Source organism: Crassostrea angulata, chromosome 5 (assembly GCF_025612915.1).
Source record: "Crassostrea angulata isolate pt1a10 chromosome 5, ASM2561291v2, whole genome shotgun sequence".
Lineage (NCBI taxonomy): Eukaryota > Metazoa > Mollusca > Bivalvia > Ostreida > Ostreidae > Magallana > Magallana angulata.
This window is the reverse complement of record NC_069115.1, coordinates 47,772,269-47,792,344: the sequence shown is the minus strand read 5'-3', so window position 1 is coordinate 47,792,344 and position 20,076 is coordinate 47,772,269. Positions and strand designations below refer to the sequence as shown.

General features: G+C 32.3%; 3 protein-coding genes across 3 annotated transcripts; 2 read left to right on the top strand and 1 right to left on the bottom strand.

Moving 5' to 3' along the window:
- Positions 1 to 1,483: 1,483 nt before the first annotated feature.
- Positions 1,484 to 8,075, top strand: LOC128184538 (uncharacterized). Its single transcript, XM_052854073.1, has 6 exons — positions 1,484 to 1,778; positions 2,599 to 3,588; positions 5,073 to 5,176; positions 5,657 to 5,756; positions 6,014 to 6,116; positions 6,305 to 8,075. The coding sequence occupies exons 2-6, from the start codon at positions 2,607 to 2,609 to the stop codon at positions 7,236 to 7,238; spliced, it is 2,223 nt and encodes a 740-aa protein (XP_052710033.1). The 5' UTR covers positions 1,484 to 1,778; positions 2,599 to 2,606; the 3' UTR covers positions 7,239 to 8,075.
- Positions 8,076 to 11,436: 3,361 nt separating this feature from the next.
- LOC128185472 (uncharacterized) lies at positions 11,437 to 13,570 on the bottom strand. The gene is made up of 3 exons (XM_052855062.1): positions 13,549 to 13,570; positions 13,332 to 13,403; positions 11,437 to 12,250 (listed from the first exon to the last, which is right to left on the bottom strand). Exons 1-3 carry the CDS (start codon positions 13,568 to 13,570, stop codon positions 11,490 to 11,492), a joined length of 855 nt encoding a protein of 284 aa, XP_052711022.1. The 3' UTR covers positions 11,437 to 11,489.
- Positions 13,456 to 20,011, top strand: LOC128186276 (uncharacterized). The gene is made up of 7 exons (XM_052856071.1): positions 13,456 to 13,611; positions 14,462 to 14,698; positions 16,010 to 16,117; positions 17,508 to 17,577; positions 17,698 to 17,855; positions 18,931 to 18,972; positions 19,896 to 20,011. Exons 2-7 carry the CDS (start codon positions 14,497 to 14,499, stop codon positions 19,991 to 19,993), a joined length of 678 nt encoding a protein of 225 aa, XP_052712031.1. The 5' UTR covers positions 13,456 to 13,611; positions 14,462 to 14,496; the 3' UTR covers positions 19,994 to 20,011.
- Positions 20,012 to 20,076: the final 65 nt, after the last annotated feature.

The window sequence follows — 20,076 nt, the reverse complement described above, 5'->3', positions numbered from 1 at the left end:
TTGAAAATTGCTTCTTCGACTTTATAAAAGTGTTGATCATGGAAGTAAACAACCAACGTGTTAAACAGATTAAGTTTAAGTCATATCTAACCATTTCATTTACATAATTAAGTAACAAAAGAATGTTGCTTTGTGAAAGTTACACAGCTATGTTTTCATTATGTATTAATTATTTGCACTAATTAGTGACCAAGCAATCATACCGAATGCCTTCGAATCTTTTATAGGTCTTCAAACACAGTTAAGCAAGCATTATAAAGCATCATTACTTTCTTACACGCTTAGTTAAATTTAACAAAAAATACTCGTCTAATTCACTAGCAGATATTATTTTTTGGATTGTGTTATCATTAATGGTTAAAAAAGAGGGAAACCCCCAATTAAAAAAACGCACATTTCATGAAAATACGCAAATGTTTTACAATATCAAAATTAAGTTTACCGGTATATATTTTGCAGCAAATGCGTCTTTATAGAGTTAGCTGCCTTTTAATAAAAAAGTATGCCAAAATATTTTATATCAAATGAAACATTATCATAGATAGTCTAATATAATGTTATTTAGGTTATTGAACCAAAAAAGCAAACTACTAGAAATAAATTTATTTTCAAAAAACATGAAATACTACAATACGACATGCAATCAAATGCACAATAACAATAAACAGTAATTATCAAAGGTATGTAAAGAAAATTAAAGCCTATCTTTGTTAAAGTGTTATTTAATTTTTATGAACATGAATGGTGAATATTTTTATGTTTACGTTTTTATTTCATTTAAGATTATAATTGTAGAAATTGTGAAAATTGGGCATAATTTATAAGCAACTAAAAATCAATCGACAATATTTCTGCAAATCAAAAAACAAACCTTTCTTAGTGTACGCCTTAATTGTCACGGGTTCCAATAAAAATGGAATTTTTTTTTTAAAGCAAAATCTATATCCTCTTACAAAATATACTTTTAATCTAATGTTGTAATAAAAATATCCTCTCCCTTATCAAATTTGATTAAAGAAATCTATTGCTCCCTCTATTAGCTACATTTGTAGGTTTTGGGTCATGTTTAAATCACATGCAGTTTGGTACAAAGCTGACAAGTTTCATTTTCATTATCATTTTTTATAAATTTATGTAAGTGTATTAATTCATATTACATGAACATTGATAAATAACGTATCGATTTCATTTGTATTATAATTGCACATTAAAAAGTAATTGATTCATTAAACAAAAAGCTTAATATATATATTAAAATAAAACATACGTGATTATATAAACATTAGGATGACGTGGAAAAAAGGTAACAAGATAGCTCTGTTACGAAGTAATTACCAGCTAGGCACCGAACGTCTTGGTTAGCGTTTTATGAGTTAACCATGCATTCATTAATAATATAAAACATAAATTAACGTGTCGCGGTAAACATAACTAAGTAAGAACCCAACGAGCAGGACACCGTTTCAGAATCTGCTCAGGAAATGCTTTTAATGAAGTCATTCTTCTTCGTTAACGTTAATGCATCTCGAAGATAAATGGACGGACTCTATTCCGAAGTAATGGACAACACAATCTGTCTTTTGGATTAGCTGGGAGTCTTGTTTTACTTTTTTTTCACTTTAAAGTCATTAAAATAAAAAAGAAAAGAGTTAAATTCACGCTGACAATGACAAGGAACTTTGAGGAAAAAGACAACAGAGGACCGATATCCCGGTAGTGTATCATGAATACAGAGGGACTTGGAGAATTACTTGCCAACACCTGAACAGTTTTGCAAGGTAGGTTCTTAATCCAGTACGCATTTGTGGAATGTTTGAAAACAATTTGCAACTAGACAAGTATTTTAATGCTATAGCTTTTCACCAAGACGTGATTATTTTTATCAGCCGTGGACCATATTAAGACGGAAAAATTAATAGACTAGATATAAATTTGCTTTTTAAAATGGATATTTTATTGTAATGCGCTACTGATGTTTTAAGTTATATGTGGGTTATTTCTAGTTTAGGCAGTGATTTTCTTTAACCGTTTCAATACTAAACTTTATGCTACAGTTAAGAATACACAATACATTAAGAATTATATCTAATATCGGTATATTTTCTCAGGTTATTAATTATTTCTTCTTAATATAACATCATGTATGTCACAAAAGGATACTCTGGCATATTTGAAAGTTTCCTTCAAATAAACATTATACGTGATTTCTCTAAATATATTCTGATATTCACATCAAGATATAGCATTACACTTTAATAACTTTACACAAGGAACACGTTTTTCCACTTATCAAACCAATTTTAACATCATTCCCTAGACAAAAAAGATATATTGCGACACAAGTTAATAGTTCATATGTGTATGATATGTCCCTCAAATGTTAAATGAGGTCGCGTAAATTTACATAAAATAATGCACGTTGTCATTAAGTTTATTCTCTAATCCATTGCATTGATACATTTCTTTGTCACATTCATAAAATCAGACAACGCCGTTTAATCATCGATAGAGTATCTTTTGATCTATCAATCAATCTATATGATGAAGAATTGAACCTAAATTTAACATACAGTGTCTGACCTTCTTTTTCTATTACAGTGTCGACAATGAACCATTTCCTCAATTTCTTCAGCCTCTTTTCTAATCTGAATGGACCTAACAATTTTCCTGGACCCCATCCTCCGGGACTGCAGCATATGAGCCATGTGCCAATGGCTCCAACATTATCATTGGGTGTGCCTTTCAGTGAAATTGAAAGTATTCTAGATAGAGGCCGAGGAGGCCTTACAATACCTCATTCAATTCGTAATCATTTCTTGGATCAACAACCTGGATTCATGTTTCCATTCCAACCTGTACCAAGTATTCCTCTTCAAAATCACCAACAGCAAGGAATGAGTCCCGGTGTACCAGTGACTGAAATAATTAACATTCTCAACAGAATGCGAGCAAATCCCAATCAACCTCGTTTTGAGTCTGAGACTCGGGATGGCCAATCATCAAACCAAATAAACAACCATTTAAGCTCTAAAAATCCACCAATTCCTCAGGAGCATATCCATTCTCAGAGAAAATCCAAGCAAGTAAATGATCATTCGGAACATGCTCATTCTCATGTTCATACTGAATCGCAAGACACACAGGCAAGGGAAATTGATTCTCGAATTGCTTCGCAAGCTTTATCGACTCATTCAAAGGGTGCTTTTAATGAGAAACATACTCATCACCGGTCTGATTCAAAGAGTATGACCTCTAAGCATGTTGAACATCTAAATTCCAAAGGGGACCATAGTGATCATAATCACCTTGCAAAGTCTAAAGCATCTTTAATTGAATCTATACTGAAAGATACGGAAGACAAGGACCAGGAAAAAACAACTACATTGGATCACGGTAGCAAGGCACTGATAAAACGTTTTAAGGACCCTATAGGCTTTCATCAAATTTTGAACGACATGGATGTCCAAATTTCATCATTAAAAAAATCTATTGGAAATTATTTGACAAATGTGACCAATAGCTCAACACAGGTGGAACTGGAGAGTTCAGAACAAATAGATTCTCTGGATTCAGAGACGTTACAAAATGGTAAGTTTGAACAATTAAGTTATCTGATTCTGTAAAGAACGGATTACATATATTTTTACATACGTTTTATTTAGTCCTAAGTGGTATAAGTGCTATGTGAAAGTGGGCTATAGATAGTACTAGTATCTTTTGTTTAATTGTACTGTGTTTTGATGAAGCATAGTTCCATGCCTCCATGGATCATTTAACAGTAAGAAATCACACCCAGTTTCACATTTATACCACCTATTTTGACTCCTTCTATTTCTAAATTCAGTTCACATCAATCAATCAATCGTTAAGGCGTCAAAACTCCCAACCATTTACTTGAATGTCATTATCAAATCATGACAGTAATGGCCTGATAAATACATAGTCTATTAAAGTCATGATTTCTGTGGTTTTCCTGCCAACAATGATATATGTTTGTAAATGAAATGTAGTTTTGATTTTTAATTTGTTATCTAAACAGTATTTGTATATATGTTCTGGTATATTCAGAGATATATATTTCAGGACATTCACGATAGTTTTAATCTTTTAATATTTCAAAAGATGATTTCATGAAGTTTTGGGTATAAATCAATTTGAAAGATAGAAAAGATTTTGATAGTGAAACATCATTAAATATAAAAAATATTCATAATAAGAAAAATTACCAAATTATAACTTGTTATAAAATGTTTGCTGCTTTAAAATCATAAATCCTTCTTAGATTAAATTTGAATTGTAAAATATTCGTCTTATTGCAATTGCAAGCAAAATTTTAAAAGCAGTTGTTATTTGACATCATTTGCAGAATGTTACGAATATCATTGACCAAGGTTGATTTTGTGAAGTTGTAATTTTCCTTTTATTTTCTAATTTCCTTATTTGAGTCACCTTGGCGTCATTGTAAAAGTTACAAGCTCATCTTTATTTTTTAAATAGACGAGATTATTAATCTAAACTTTGTACATCTTAATGACATTGTCTAGTGTTTTAAGCGCTCCTCTATATCCAATCTAACAAATAATATTCGCTTATATTAAATATGTATGAGTTACGTTCTGGTCCCTATACCAAGTTTAAGATTGGTCTGCTTGTTTTTGTTTTTTATCCCTTGGAGACATAATAATATGACTTATCATGAGTGATGATGATTAACTTCCCAGAAACTAATCTAAAATCTGTGCATTAATTTCATTGAAGTTTGATTTACAAGCATTAAACGAAATTCATGCAATGTTGGACAGGTTTGTTTTTAGTGTTGGCGACAAAAAGAATATTTTTATGATTCTTATCATAACACTTTCTTCTAATTTTGCTTAAACCTTTGGGTTTTATGCACTATTTATAAAACCAAAGGAGCCAAAATTAATAATATACGTCTTTATGTTGTTGTCAGCTGTCACCATTTAAAAAAGTTTAACCTGTAAAATAAACTATAGAAATTCCGACAACGACAACACATATAATACTCTGTTTTTTGTAATATAAATGAATACTGATATTTTTGGTTTTAGCTTCAGTGGAATGTGGTAAAGCTTGCCCTACCCCTGTCGAGTGTTCTTTCGGATTTCTTCAGGGGGTGTGCCCGAGGTGTGAATGTGCTCCAGACCCTTGTGCAGTAAGCTCTTTTTAATCCATATCAGATTGGCTTTGCATATAATTTATGAATGTTTGGATTTATGTCATCGTCTATGTTACTAAGGCTATTAAAAACTATACCCTCTTGTTATATTGATTTTCGAAAATAAGTTTTTCAATTCAAAATTGATTCACAGTGAAAAGCAACTGCAAATTCATCCTGTTCTGATTTTTTTTTTTTCAATAAAATTTATATAATGTGATTTATCGGGTAATAAAGGTTTTATTTACATTTCTTGACAGGTTCAACTGTTTTATAGTTTGTTTCTGACATTTAATTTCATTCATTGATAGAAACTTTCAATTAAAGACAAAAATTTGTTCAATTGGGATTTTTCTTCAACTTTAAAGTGCACTGAAAACATTTTACAAGGGTGTTAAAGTTCAGTTTAAATATCTTATTGTGTTTAAACTGCAATTATGAATTCTTGCTATAGAATATATGATAAACTCATTTTAGGACAACACCTGTTCAGCAAACCAACAGTGCATTCGTTTGCCTGACGAAGAATGCTCTGACAAAAACAGTTCGCTGTGTCCTCAGATATACATTTGTGAAGGTAATGATATATTTTCAAAATATGAAGAAGAAAAACACTATTAACACACACACACACACACACACACACACACACACACACACACACACACACACACACATATATATATTCATATATATAACATAATGCAAACGTCGTTTTCAAGTATGGTAAATTTAAAATAGAAAAAATAAATGCAAGAACTGTATTGTTTCTATTCTTTGGTGTTTTGATTTGGATGACCCTGTTCATTTACCAATACCACTTTGTCTCTTTAGAAATAGGTTGTGGCTGTCCTAGCACCTGGGAGCCCGTCTGTGGCACAGATAAAGACGCCTTTGTTCGAACGTATATCAACAACTGTACGCTGAATTGTCACAAGTACGTTCTTCATCTTTTTTAGCGATGGAAAGACCTGTAAGGTTTTTTCTTCTCATATCATATGCCATTGTAAAGCTTCTTCAATAATCAATCATATTGATGTATTGCCAGTAAAAAGTGTCATCGAAAGTTATCATGAATAGACAGAAAATCTCTGAGTCCTTGCATGTTTTTTTCTCTATCCCTAGAGTTGAGAAAGTATACGATGGAGAGTGCTGGTCGTCAGAGGTTCCGGTTTTTTACTTCTCATTTAACGACACAGACGATGACGATGTCAATGAACGTAAGAATAAAACAAGGGTGGCTGATGAGCTTGACCCCGATGATATTGTCTTTGAAATAGTGAATGAGACGGACGTTAAGCGTCCGGTGCCTGTTCAATCATTGGATATACCGTTATCTGATGGAGACAACATCACTACACTCGAAACGACGGATGTTCCACCTGCAAAATCAAACGAAGAAACCACGACGCAACCGTTATCAACAACGGAAGTACCAATAGAAGCAACAAAAATAGCAACAACAGCAACAATAACAACCATTTCTACTTCGTCGTCGTTAGACCCAGATATGAAACAGAACACACTCTATAGTGCTGGGCGTGATCACAAAGAAGACACTAAAGATGTTGATGCTGATCTTCCGAAGAAAGGACTTTATAGACACAAGATTAGCTCAAACACCCCAAAACCTACGAAAATTGAAACCACAGCCTATTTGGAGAGCGGGCATGCTAGCACTATGCATGGAAAGAAGAAAACTTCTGTGAAAAAAGTGAAAACAGACAATAGTTTTAACGGTAGACTCGGGCTATTGGAAAATGCTATTCCTACAATCCCAAAAGAGCTGCTATATGATAGACAGGTTCCAGGATTTACGAGTAAACCAAGATCTTCGACAAAACACACCCATTCAGGGAATCAAAGTAAGAATGTGAAATCCAATCATGATTTGACAAGCAAAAAAGACTCTAAACATTCTGGCAATGGTGAGACAAACACAAAAGTGAAAAACGACGATGACTTGAGGTTAGAGTCAGATGATGACTTTACTGGTCAAGACTTACCGAAATTGTTTCAGATTTTGAATGAATATAACAAACCATGGACACTACGATGAAACATATTGCATTTTTAGATTTATTATTCAATTAATTGTTTAGATGCATTTCCTAAACAGTCTTTTGAAACATATTTGATGCATGAAAAAGTTGCACAGAAGATGAGAAACGGGTTATGCATATCTATGGGAAGAGCTTGTGTGCATGTTTCTCCCTTTTATGACACAATTGGATAACATGTGTCTATCGGAAACTGTATTTATATTTTTATTCTCTGCTGCTGTGAAAACGAACTGTGCAACATCTTCATCCCAATAAGCTAGTTACCAAAGTTTCATTAACTTATTTTCTGATCTACCGTGGTATATCCATCTGTTGAATGACTCCATATACAACTGTTTTGCTGTAGTGTCAGCAATTTACGCTGTCTTCGTTATAATCTTTGTATTTTGTTGCGTATAAATGAAATATAATCTTTCGGAACCAGAGATTTAGAACCTTTCATAAAGTTTTGAAGCCAAACAGAATTTAAGTACCATGGCGTGAGAGTTTATGTGTGTGGTTGTCTGTGTGTGTGCGTGTGTTTGTAGATGAAATGACACCAATCATTAACCATTATTGGTCATTGACATCTACGTTATTGGATATTTTATATGCAGCAAGATAATAGGATATTTCAAATGTTAATTCTGTTCATATCAGATATCTATATATTTTTAATTTCATTATTTAAATCTTTGAACCCTCGGCCTTTTTAACATGTATTTATTATTTTTCATACTTATTATATGTAAGTCTAGATCTATAATCCTAATTTATTTCTGCTTTCTCTAAAAACACAATTGATGTTGATACGAACTTCCATTGTTTGTATATATGAAAAATAAAATATTCATTGCACAGATTCACTTTTGATATTTGTTTAGGTGAATTGACATTATCTACATGTATATAGACAAAAATTGACAACTGCTTATTTAATGTAATACAACGCACTGTACTAGATAATGAGATACTTATGTCAGTATCAAAATGGGATTTTTTCTTGCATCCGTTTTAGATATAATTTATATTTTAAAAAGATGACACCAAATCTAGTTGAATTGTTTATTTAGAGTGAAAAATATTTTACCAGAGATGCTTAATAAATGAATGAAGCGTTAAAAGACAATATGCAAATTGATAGGAGATAAAAAGCCACAAAGAATATAAACTCTTTTAAATTAAGTTTGTAAACAAACATGTGATTATAAACAATAGGCATTTGTTCCCAGCTACTTTCACTCAAATAGAACAGTTTATCCTTTATGTACATGTCCTCAAGCAGAAAATACAGTTTACCAGGTCGAATGCACTGCTAACCATATTATTGCGTCTCTGTTTTTAATATTCGCACACAAAAATATATTTATCGTTTTTTGAGTTTCGTAATCTTTGACAATACCAATGTTTAAATTTTGTTATTAATATCTTCAAACTTTAAACAAAATTATGTTTAAATTGGGGAATCTGCGTTCCCCATAAAAAGTGATAAATTCACCTTTGAATTGATATCTGAAGAAAATATCACAGTGGTTCCTAAAGGAACAAACATGTTCCTTTAAGACATATGAATTCTGAACGGTGTTTTAAAATGTCACATGGGATAAACGAATGAAGCTTGGTGTTAGTATTTTGTTGTTGATCTTAATTAAGGTTGTATTGGACACTTCTATGTTTTGACTTACTATCTATCGAAAAAAACTCAAAAAAATCAAGTGTAATTTCATAAATAGTTTCTTTTCCAAAGTTATCACCAATCAGCGTGGTGCAGTGGATTAGAGCGTTCACTATGAATCGGTAAGTTATTAGTTCGAATCCCGCCGGCGATTCCGTTCAAAAAAATTAGGTATTTCACTCCTCATGTTTTGATTTCATTGCGCAGATGATCATTATATTTAAAATGAATATGATTTTATTTATTTAATCATCACAGATAGATTATTATTTCATAATTACACAACATTCATAAAGAAAATCCATTTGAATTCAAGAAACAAACAAGTTTTTTGGGGAACTATTTTTTCGTGCGGAAGGTTTTTTAGACGAATATGACAGAAACAAGCAATTTTATGAATTTTCAATATACTTTTCTTTTTATTATACTTTATTCTTTATTCACATTTTTAACATTTGATAGGTTTGTAACATATTTTATAGGTTCTGTGTGACATGTACAAAATCAAATCTTGAGAATGTGATTGCCATTTAGCATAAAATCATGCATGTATATATTGAACGTCTGAATTTTTTTAAGCCAAATTTTGCGAGAATTTTACCTTTGAAGCCCTATATCTAAAATTTGACATCACTGACTCCCATGTTATATTATTTCAAAATGATACTGAATACATATTTAGGCAAACTGGATTAATCGTATAAAATTCTTGATATTCAAAATGTTTTTATCTCAAATCAAATTGTAACTATTATAGAAATTGTCTATTTTAAGTGCAAAAAGGTCACAAAAAAATTTATGCAGCTTTGTACAAATTTTTGTCGTAATCCCTCTATTCAGTGTGACCATTGTGCATAATTAAAAACAATATTTGAAGAAATAAGTTTGCTTAATCAAAAATACTGACAACAAATCCTAATCAGGATGAAATTGCATTTTAGGTGCAAAAAGGTCAAATTAAATGGGCCATAACTCAGATGGATGGATACTGATCCCCCATTATCTTTGTATTTTTTAAGTTTGTTTTGTCTACAGATTTCAATGATATACTTCTCAAGAAAATCTTGATACAACAACATTGAGGAGTGGGATACCTTAAGCGTATTTTTAGGTTAAATATTGTAAAATTTGAAAATTTTAATTTGAAATAAAGCGGTGCAAGTAATTTGAATTGTTGTTCTTTTATTCACATTAATATCGACAGATGCCTCAAACCACCTTTACTCGAACAAGTAGCTAGGTTATTTTTCGATAGGAGATATCATTTTTCTACTGAGTTTAAATTCATATAGAATCTTTTTTTTTCCTCCTCCCGCTTTCATCTGAATTCAAATTTGTAATCCCTACCTAGACACGTCACTCTTTCTAAAAAAAAATTGTGAGAAGATTAGATATCAAGAGAAGACACCGTGACATCAGTCTGTAACAAGTTTGACTAAAATGCAGTTATTTTTGGAGTTCCCCTAAAAGCTGAAATCTATTCTAGAAAGTAAGAATCGCCATGGTACATTTGTAAATCTAGCTCCGCATAAATTTTTGCGCGGACTTAGATTTACCATATAGCGATTCTAAATTCTTACTCTCTGGAATAGATATGAAGAAATCTTTCTTGATATTTTTGTTCTGTATTGCGAATACTTTTCATCTTAACTATCACTTATTTTTTTTAAATCAATAAACAAATGACCATTTAACTTTATATGGTTTTTAAGTGTCGATTTACTTTTATCCTAATTAAATAGAATGTTATAATTGAAAAGTAATATCAAAAGCTAATTTAGTTCACGTTGCTTATCAAAACAGTGGACTCTACATTTTTAACGTCATTTGCGAAAATAACATAAAACAAATTTATCCTCGTAGCTATACATATTTCATATAATTATTATGCATTAAATTATGAATGACAGTTATTCCTATGCAATTTTTTTTAATAATATGATTAATTTTACGTTTTTGTAGATGTTTTTTGCATTTATTTTAAGCTACATTATGGACATATCGACCGGTTCAATGGTTTTTATATGCTGGATTATACAAACATGTATTAAGATAAGACCGACTATTATTGCAAATGAAGCATGCACATATTAGTGTCCATATAAAAGGAACACTGACCTTTTTGATATTCATACCTTTTTGATAAAGTCAGAGTCATTATTTAAAACCACATTATAATTTTCCGCAATTATTGTGTGTTTGGCATATATTTTTTTTTTAGATTCTAAAATTAGAATTTGTAATTCAAAATAATTTTTATGTTGGTTCCAAGCCCCATCTATAATAGAAGTAGTTCAATTCTAATGGTATAACGAAATTATTGCATAAAATTGCAGAATTGGTTAAATGTCAGCTGTTCATTTAATGAAGATGTGAAACAATACGATTCATATAATATTCAGATGTCAATCAAACATTAATTTACAAAATAAATGCGAAACGGGTGTGTGTATGCGTGTACAGAGAGAGAGAGAGAGAGAGAGAGAGAGAGAGAGAGAGAGAGAGAGAGAGAGAGAGAGAGAGAGAGAGAGAGAGGTGGTAGTTGCTGCAATATTTTTATTTTTAGGTTATTCACTGAAAAGTATATAATCATTTAAAAATATTCCGGAGAGATAAGCTTCCGTCTGCGACTTTCTCTGGTAGGTTTGGGGATATAAAACGGCCAGACAAGTTTATTACATTCCCAAGTTGTTGGATCAAACTCACTGTTACGGAGTTCCGTTTCAAACACGGTATCTGGTTCCTGTTTTTCTAATTCGTCCAGTTTCCGCTGGAGGTGTAGCAGGCGATATTTCAACTGAATGCCTCGTTTTATTTCTGGGGACACGGCGGGTTTCGGGGAAGGCGTTTTCAATTTCGTTTTTGCCGCAAAATCTTCTTCAGTCTTCTTTTTTAACAAAAGCGGAAAATTCTTCAGATAAAATATATACTGCTCTTTTATTGTAGGAAAAAATAAAGTCTCCAGAAACAACTGTTTGTAAAAATTCTTAAAAAGAAGTTCCGTTTCTTTTAGTGGCGGAGAAATGTGTTTCGTTGGCCTCCGCAATAAATCTGGGTGACAAGATAATAACGGAAGCGATGCCTTCTCCTGAGGATATGCCAACGACACAAAGTACCCACTCCAATCAAACCCAGTTTTACCAACAGCTAGTTCATCTTTGTTGTACCTTCGGGGTTCCAGGTCTTTAAACTGTGTAACTGTTGATTTGGGCAGCGACTGTACATGGACTGGTTTGTTCTGGACACTCTGTAGGTTACACAGGTTGATATTGTACCCCGTGGGGAACCTTCTTTGACGCCGAACCACGCATCTTATTTCTGGTCTCTGCAACAGTTTCTCATTTTCTTCTTCGCCTACAATTGTGTTTGGAAAAAGATGATATTTTTCTTTATGAAACCTTTCATTCTCTTATACCTCTCCAAATATTAAAATCATATCTAAACATTACATGTACATTTTTCAAATTTGAATTAATCTCAAGTTGCGTAACTAATTGAAAAAAATTTATAATTTATTAAATTTATAATATGTTAAGAAAAACTTGCTTATGTTAGAAGGAAGAAATCCTCTCTTATAGAAAACCTTCAGGCAACGAAGTTTCTGCACTGGTTCTAAAAAATCATTCTCCATCACTTTTAACAACATATATTGTGACGTCATAATCAAGAGTGACGTACATGACGTCATATACTTGTTCGACTCGACCAGTTAGCATAAACATGTGTATTATTCGAATAAATACCAAATACAGCAGGCCCTATTGAATTGAGTATACGTTTTTATTTTCAAATGAAAGGAATTCATGTTAGCAAAAAATTGATAAATACGCAGATACTTGGAATTTAAAGTGACTTGGTCATATTTGAGGCAAAAATATTATTAAAAATTTCATTGTAACTGGTTAGATAAATAGTTTAAATGCAGAGCATGCAATGATCTATAGAGGGTTAAAGGTTGGATCTAACCCCCCCCCCCCCGCCCCTCCCCCCCCCCCCTTGCTGTTAAATTCACATAAAAAAATGACTTTAAAAGACCTCTAACCCCCTTCCCAAACCGGAAAAAATGTCTTGATCCGCACATGCAAGTTATTTCAAAAGTTTTAAACGAAATAGATTGCACAATTATGACTCGTGCCGTGATCTTGTCACCATATAGATAATTAACACTTTTGAATGGAAAATACCGAAAACATAATTCTTTTAACATTTTGCAAGTTATGTAAACAAAAGCAGGACCCGAACTTTGTTTACAATGCAAAAAAGATCTATATAGCGCTCTTCCCCATCATTTCGCTAAAAGCCCGTCCTTGAACCGGGGTACCTTTTTTACTAGAAAATAAATACATGCAAGTACCTGTCGCATTAGAACTTTCTATTTAAAGCTGAATGACTCTGTATCTCGCTTGTAAATAAACAACTGCATGACTGAAATTACCTTTACAAATTAATTGATATTCCTGTCGGTAAACTGCAGTAGTTTGCCCGTCTTTAAATTCACAATGCAGATCTAATGTTTGTTTTAAAAATTAAATACACCCGATATTCACAGTGATTTAAAAAATATACATGTTATGCACCGTAAATATGATCGATAAGTGTTCTTTAAATCGATAGGCTACTTCTGTCGTTTTGTTGAAAAACAATAGCTGCACCTGAGGCAATCGCTTCCTTCATTGAGCTGTAATTATCGACTACAAGGACTTTCTTTTAAAATCGTAAGTATATATTTAGATGTCAGCAATATAATATATACTCATTTATCAGATAAATGTCCATTGATTTGGTTTGAATGAGTGGGAGGGTTGATTCTCTTGATTGGATTTTTTATGCTGGCTATCAAAATTTACAATATTACAATGTATTTAAGAATTAAAGCTCTGGCGTTACTGCGTAATTCGGCATCATTTTATTTTTATTTAGTTGGAACTGATACATGTTTATACTTTATTGTACTCAAATGTATAATTCTACTTTCTGTTTACTACTCGTTTCGGGAAATTCCTTGATATTTTTAACCGAACGAAAAGACAAAGAGACACAACTCTGAAATTTACAATCAGTTATAATATGCCTGGGAATGGGGTTGTCTCTTGCTCACTGTAGGTAAGCCGATGACCGTATACAATGTATATATTAATGTCATCAAAGGTCAAAACATGTCGGCCGATGTGATCGGTAGGAATTTTCACTCTAGATTTTTTTCATTTGTCTGCATGTATGTGTAACTTCCAATAAAAAGTCAAAATTTTAAATCTATTAATTGATGCTGCAAATGAGAAGCCAAAGAAAACTTAGAAACACCTTAACTAAATTCATAATGGTAAATTATTATTAAAAAAAAATAATTTGTAATTAAAGACGTCTGCATTTTTTTAGCTGCAGGTCTGTAGCTCCCGGTGTAAAAGAAATTGGATGGACGATCAGGGAGCTCACAGTGGTCGCCCATCTGCATTTTTTATTCAGACCATGAACTATAAAAAACCTGCATGCAGCTGCATTTTTTAAAAATGTATTTAAACACGAAAGATTCTTGTTTTTTTTTTACTTCAATTTGTATTCATGTAGGTGCATGCAGAGTGTAAGACGAGCGATCACCCACAATGAATAATAAATACAGATATCCTGTGAACTCGGTGACGTCATGCCCTATGGACGCCGCAAACTGGAAAACAGCTGCGAGACGAAGGAACTGCAGTTTTGATGACGTTAAACCCATAAACCGCTATATGTGTGTACCCAACCAGGAAAAGACTGAATTTTTAGAATTCTGTTATGATCAAATTAGACCTATGGTTCAACCTGGTAAATATTTTTACATTTTTACGAACGCAGCATATCCAATCCTTCTTCCTCCAAAAATAATAATCGAAACTTTACCATCCATAATTTAATTAATTGATAAAAAAAAGAAGAGGTGGGGGGGGGGGGGGGGGGGTTGTCGGCTTAAATCTCTATTTACATGCATCATGCATCAATATTTACACGTACATGTATATATACTTAACCCCGATAAAATCTTATGCCGCGTTACCTTTTGGTGTTACAGATGCATTTATTAATGTTAAGTTATTGTGATTTTTACTTTTTGCGCATACATTGCGCCTTGCAACACTTTATTTCCTATGCAATGACAACCAGTAGATTACAAAATCGTAACTCTTATCCGTTCGCCTTAAAAATAAAACATTTATACAGTTACATACATAATGATTCAAATCACGTCTTTCTTCACATATGCGTAAGAATATTTATCGGAAGTACAATTCGCCGTCTAAAAGCTTTTTCATGCCTTGTTTTTTCGGAAATCAACAAAACGGTGCTATTTAAGGAATAAGGAATCATTCTTCTAGTATTATGAGGTGAAAATTTTGGTCGGGGCGTGGTCGAATCCAAAAAAGCCCGAAGGGCTTTATGATAGATTTAACCACGATCCGACCAAAAATTATCACCTCATAATATGCAAAGAATGATTTCTTATTACTTATATTTATAAATTATTTCCATTTTCTAAAGTTAAAAACAACATTTAAAAATCACTATTTCTTACATGTAGCACATGCCATATGTATTACTACGCAGCGCAGCCAATACCGTGTTTCGATTACGCCATACGACACGCCCATTTTGTGTCGCTCAGCTTTTTATGAAATTTTTGGGATATAGGCTTCAAAATTGATTCGTAATGTTATCGCAGACGAAGACAGTTGAATGTAGATATAAATAGTTAAATGCATGTAGCGTAATGCTTAGCATTACATAAACGGTGGTGACCAATGATATTTCATGCCGATCATTCCTTTGAAAGGATTACTTGTCTGGCTTGTATGGGATGTTTCTGGTGTAATGAATGTCTGGAAAGGCATGTGTAAAGTTTATATCATTCATCTCGTTAAATATGTGTATAACTCTGATGAAAATACTACAACACATTTTCAATTACTGTTAATTATTATCAATAACTTTGAATAGTTGATTCTGATTGAAAAATCAAAATTCAAGACCTCAAATGTTATTTTGCACAATATGACATTGTGCAAATTTAGCATAAATGCAGTAACAAGTAACATTCTATTTCTGTGAGATTCGAGTAATCAGGTCAATTTTGTATTTAAGGCAACTGCATAGAGTTAGCCGGTACTGGAACTTTAAATCAGGTCAGATGCAACGCGTTTAGAAAGGGGTGTCCAGACAATCCTTACCTCAGTGACTCCATTTATCAACGTAAGTCAAATTTTAAAAAAAATGTACACGTTACGACTAATGGTTAAACGCCGAAAACTGTTTATTGGGGTCAGATATTGTAGAGTCTAAGGCGCCTTAGAACCGAGGACAGTATATAAATAGTGCCTGTTTGGAATGGTAACAGTTGAAATTGACACCCCGAGAAAACCATTGTCAACCGACGCGAAGCGGAGGTTGACAATGGTTTTTGAGGGGTGTCGATTTCAACTGTTATCCTCCCAAACAGGCACTATTTATTTTATTATACTGAATGTCAATTTTAAAGAGAACTAAAATGCTTTTCTATAGGAATGACTCGAATTCTATTGCGAACCGTACGCGCATCATTTACGCGCATGTAACAATTCGTTATGTTACCCGTTGCTAAGTGTGTTGCTAACGCTGAGGGTAATAGAACGGATTATCAACTGCGTCGAAACCAATCAGATTTCAGTATTTAACATGAAAGTATAATAATACAATTTCTTACAGGAAAAACAGTTTTCGGCTTATAACGCAACATTTATATTTCATAGCTTATGAACAGTTTTTACGATGTTCTGCTTCATTTTATTTACCTGGCACTATCCAATAAATTGTAAATAAGCATTAGGCCAAAACAGATCATTTTGCGTCAGGGTATGTAAATATACTAAATATTTAATAAATGAGCACTTGTCAAGACGAAGCACGTTAAAATAAATAAAAAGTTGATTAGCTTTGGTCCTTTTAGTCCACGTGATCGATGAAGACGCATTTGCAAAGGTAAGCATAGTTTCAAATCCTCGCACTTTGGTCATTTTTGTACAAACAACGATAGACGATGATAAGATTCTGCACCAACATAGGATTAAAATATTAATCAATGGGTTTATAAATGTTCAGTTTGATTTAAAAATCTTTTCTGATGCAATTTGATACAAAAGGATAGGGTAGTTCCAATTGAGTGAGCTTATGTTATTAGAATTTGCGCATTTATTTAGATTATTTTGATTTGTCAGAATTTTCTCTTCGTATTTGGATCTGTAAATTTCAATTTTGATAGTTATTCTACACTGTGACAGTTTGCACGTTAAAGCTGATAAATTTCCGCGAGATTGAAGAAACAAGTAGTTGTGCTATTCTGTTTTATTTTATAAGATTTAGATATATATAATATAAATTTAGATATAAGCTAGTATTCATTCCCATTTACCTGCAGCAGTCCATTATGTCACATGTAGTCTAATAATAAGTAGAAACTTATAGGACAGCTACAGGTAACTGATTTGAGGGTTGCAGGACAATAAGAGATTTTCTGGACTTTGTTTAACAATGATGACGTCACAAAAATGTTTTAAATTTTACAGTTTGGAAACAATGCTAAATCATAGAACTCTTTTATGCGCAGACCCTGCTTGTTTGGATGTAAACACTATCGACAAATGCTACTATGAAGATCCCATGTGTCCTAACATAACGTAAGAAATAAAGTATACTTGCTAAAGCATTTTACCATTGGTGTAAAAAGAGAATAAAATGGAGGAACACAAATATCATTGCAGAAATCTTTAGAAAGGTTTTTTTTTTTGTATTTTCAGGGCCACAACTGAAAGGGCCGATTTGACGATGGACGAAGCGGGATCATCCTGGATAGCTGGTGCTGTCATTGGAAGTTTGGCATTGGTTGCAATTATAATCCTTGTTGTTTTATTCCGTCGTCGAATAATGGCTATGTTCTTGCAACTAACGAATGCGGGTAATGTACTGAGTTTGCCTCCAGTGTTTAAATGCTATTTCTATATTTGTTCAAAATAGAGTTAATTTGATATACAGTTGTAATACATTTTTCTTATTGGCATTCGTCCAGTATATTAAGCTTATTTAACCATTAAGATGATATTTTGCAAATATTTTGTTGTACCCATGTTATGTCCTGAAATCCTATAATGCTGTTTTACTAAACTTTGCTTCTTCATTATTTTAAAGATTTAATCTAGGTTGTTGAAAAGGCATCTTCATAATTTTAAAAGAAACTATATATATATATATATATATATATATATATATATATATATATATATATATATATATATATATATATATATATATATATATACACACACACACACACACACACACACACACACATGTACTGATCCATCGACTTACTTTATATCGTTTTGTATGAAAGAACGTGCAGTGAAAACCTATGGTTTTATTAGTCCCCTACCGGTTTTCACCAGAGGGGACTATAGCTTTCCTCTGCGTCCGTCACTCCGTCCGTCTGTCTGTCCCACTTCAGTTTTCCACACTTTTTTCTTTATGCGTTTGAGGAATAATGTGAAATTTGCTAAACTGCTTCAAAATGTCAAACTTCAGATCGAGTTTACACTTTTGTAGCGTCTGGTTGACGTATTTTCGAGAAAATTAATTTCATATGTTCCAATTTTTTAATGTTCAGGTTCGTTATCGGGTTCGGTGTGTATTGAATAAACAAGGAAATTATGTAGTCAGTAATAATATCGTGCATTACTTGGACCATTCCTTCTATTGTTTCTAACAAACAAATAAGTTCTGTAAAATAGTGTCAAGAATTGTGTTGTAAATTTAATCGACAGGGTTTTTTGTATTATTACAACCGGGTTCGTTATCGGGATAGTCTGTTGAAATGATATCCTGCATAACAGTGCATTGTTTCACAAATTTCTACAAACCGGTAGGGGACGTGTATTGCTTATGAAATACTCTCAGAATGCTTGTTATAATACCTTTAATCTGTAACCATGTAAGTGAACGGAACATGTTAAAAGCATAGCCATGGCTTATTTCAGGAATTCAGTCCGAAGTTGTTACACCGTTAATGGACATTGAAGGTATGAAAAATTAAAACAAACAAATATTAAATGATAAGAATGCCCGTATTGTTTATATAAAAGTTTAAAATTAGTTATGGAATACGAGTTACAAAGTATGGTAATCGATCTACGTAGTAACATCTAATGATACAATATTCTCTAATGAATTAAAGTTGTATTACTGGTCAGAATCCTGACCATTTAAGGTATAAATTTATCATTAATGTACTACCTAACCATCTATATCTATTATTGATTATATCACTTATGGTAAAAATTAAAATCAACTAATGAAATAAAACGCGAATTTTATAAGTACACTGTTGGCCATTAATGTTATAATTCTTATTTCTCAAGGCGAATCAACCAATTCTAATTTTTACCGATCAAATTAGACAGTTTTGTCTCAGTGACAATCTTCATAGTTATGTGACTACATACAAGCATTTAACAAATTGACGGTGACTGTTATAGTTATGGGACATAATCTAGAGATATATTCTTTATAATCGATCCCCAGTGATAAAAAGTCGTGGCCACGAAAAAAAAGTCGTTCCCACGATATAAAATTCGTTTACACGAAGTAAAATTCGTTGTTATGAATTTTATTTGTTGCAACAGAATTAGAATAAAATGAGTGTAAGTAACACCATAGGTACATGTACTTTGTTACATGTTCACTGTTTTACTCATTTTACCAGTTTAGATTGTCTTCATACATAAAAAAAATCTCCAGCATATATCTTGTAGCAGCCACCGTACAAAACTGATAGAACTTTGAATATTGTTTTGATTTTAGAATAAAAATATTATGTAAACTCTCGAGAATGCAGTTTATATAAATGGTTTTAATCTACAATAAACAACGATATTCAACTCTGTCTGTAAAGAAATTTTATCTTAATAAACAACAATTAAAATTGGTGTTTGATATTTTGGAGGTTCTGGAAATAACACCCTCTCTAAATCGCCATATGAGGCTGAAATGGAAGAGGCATTGGAACCATTAATTAGGACTTTTACCGGTATGTGTACTTAATCAAAGTGTGTGTCAACAAGTATATCTGATAACATTTTCACATTGCCCTATAATTTTCATATCTCGTCATGTCATGAACATTA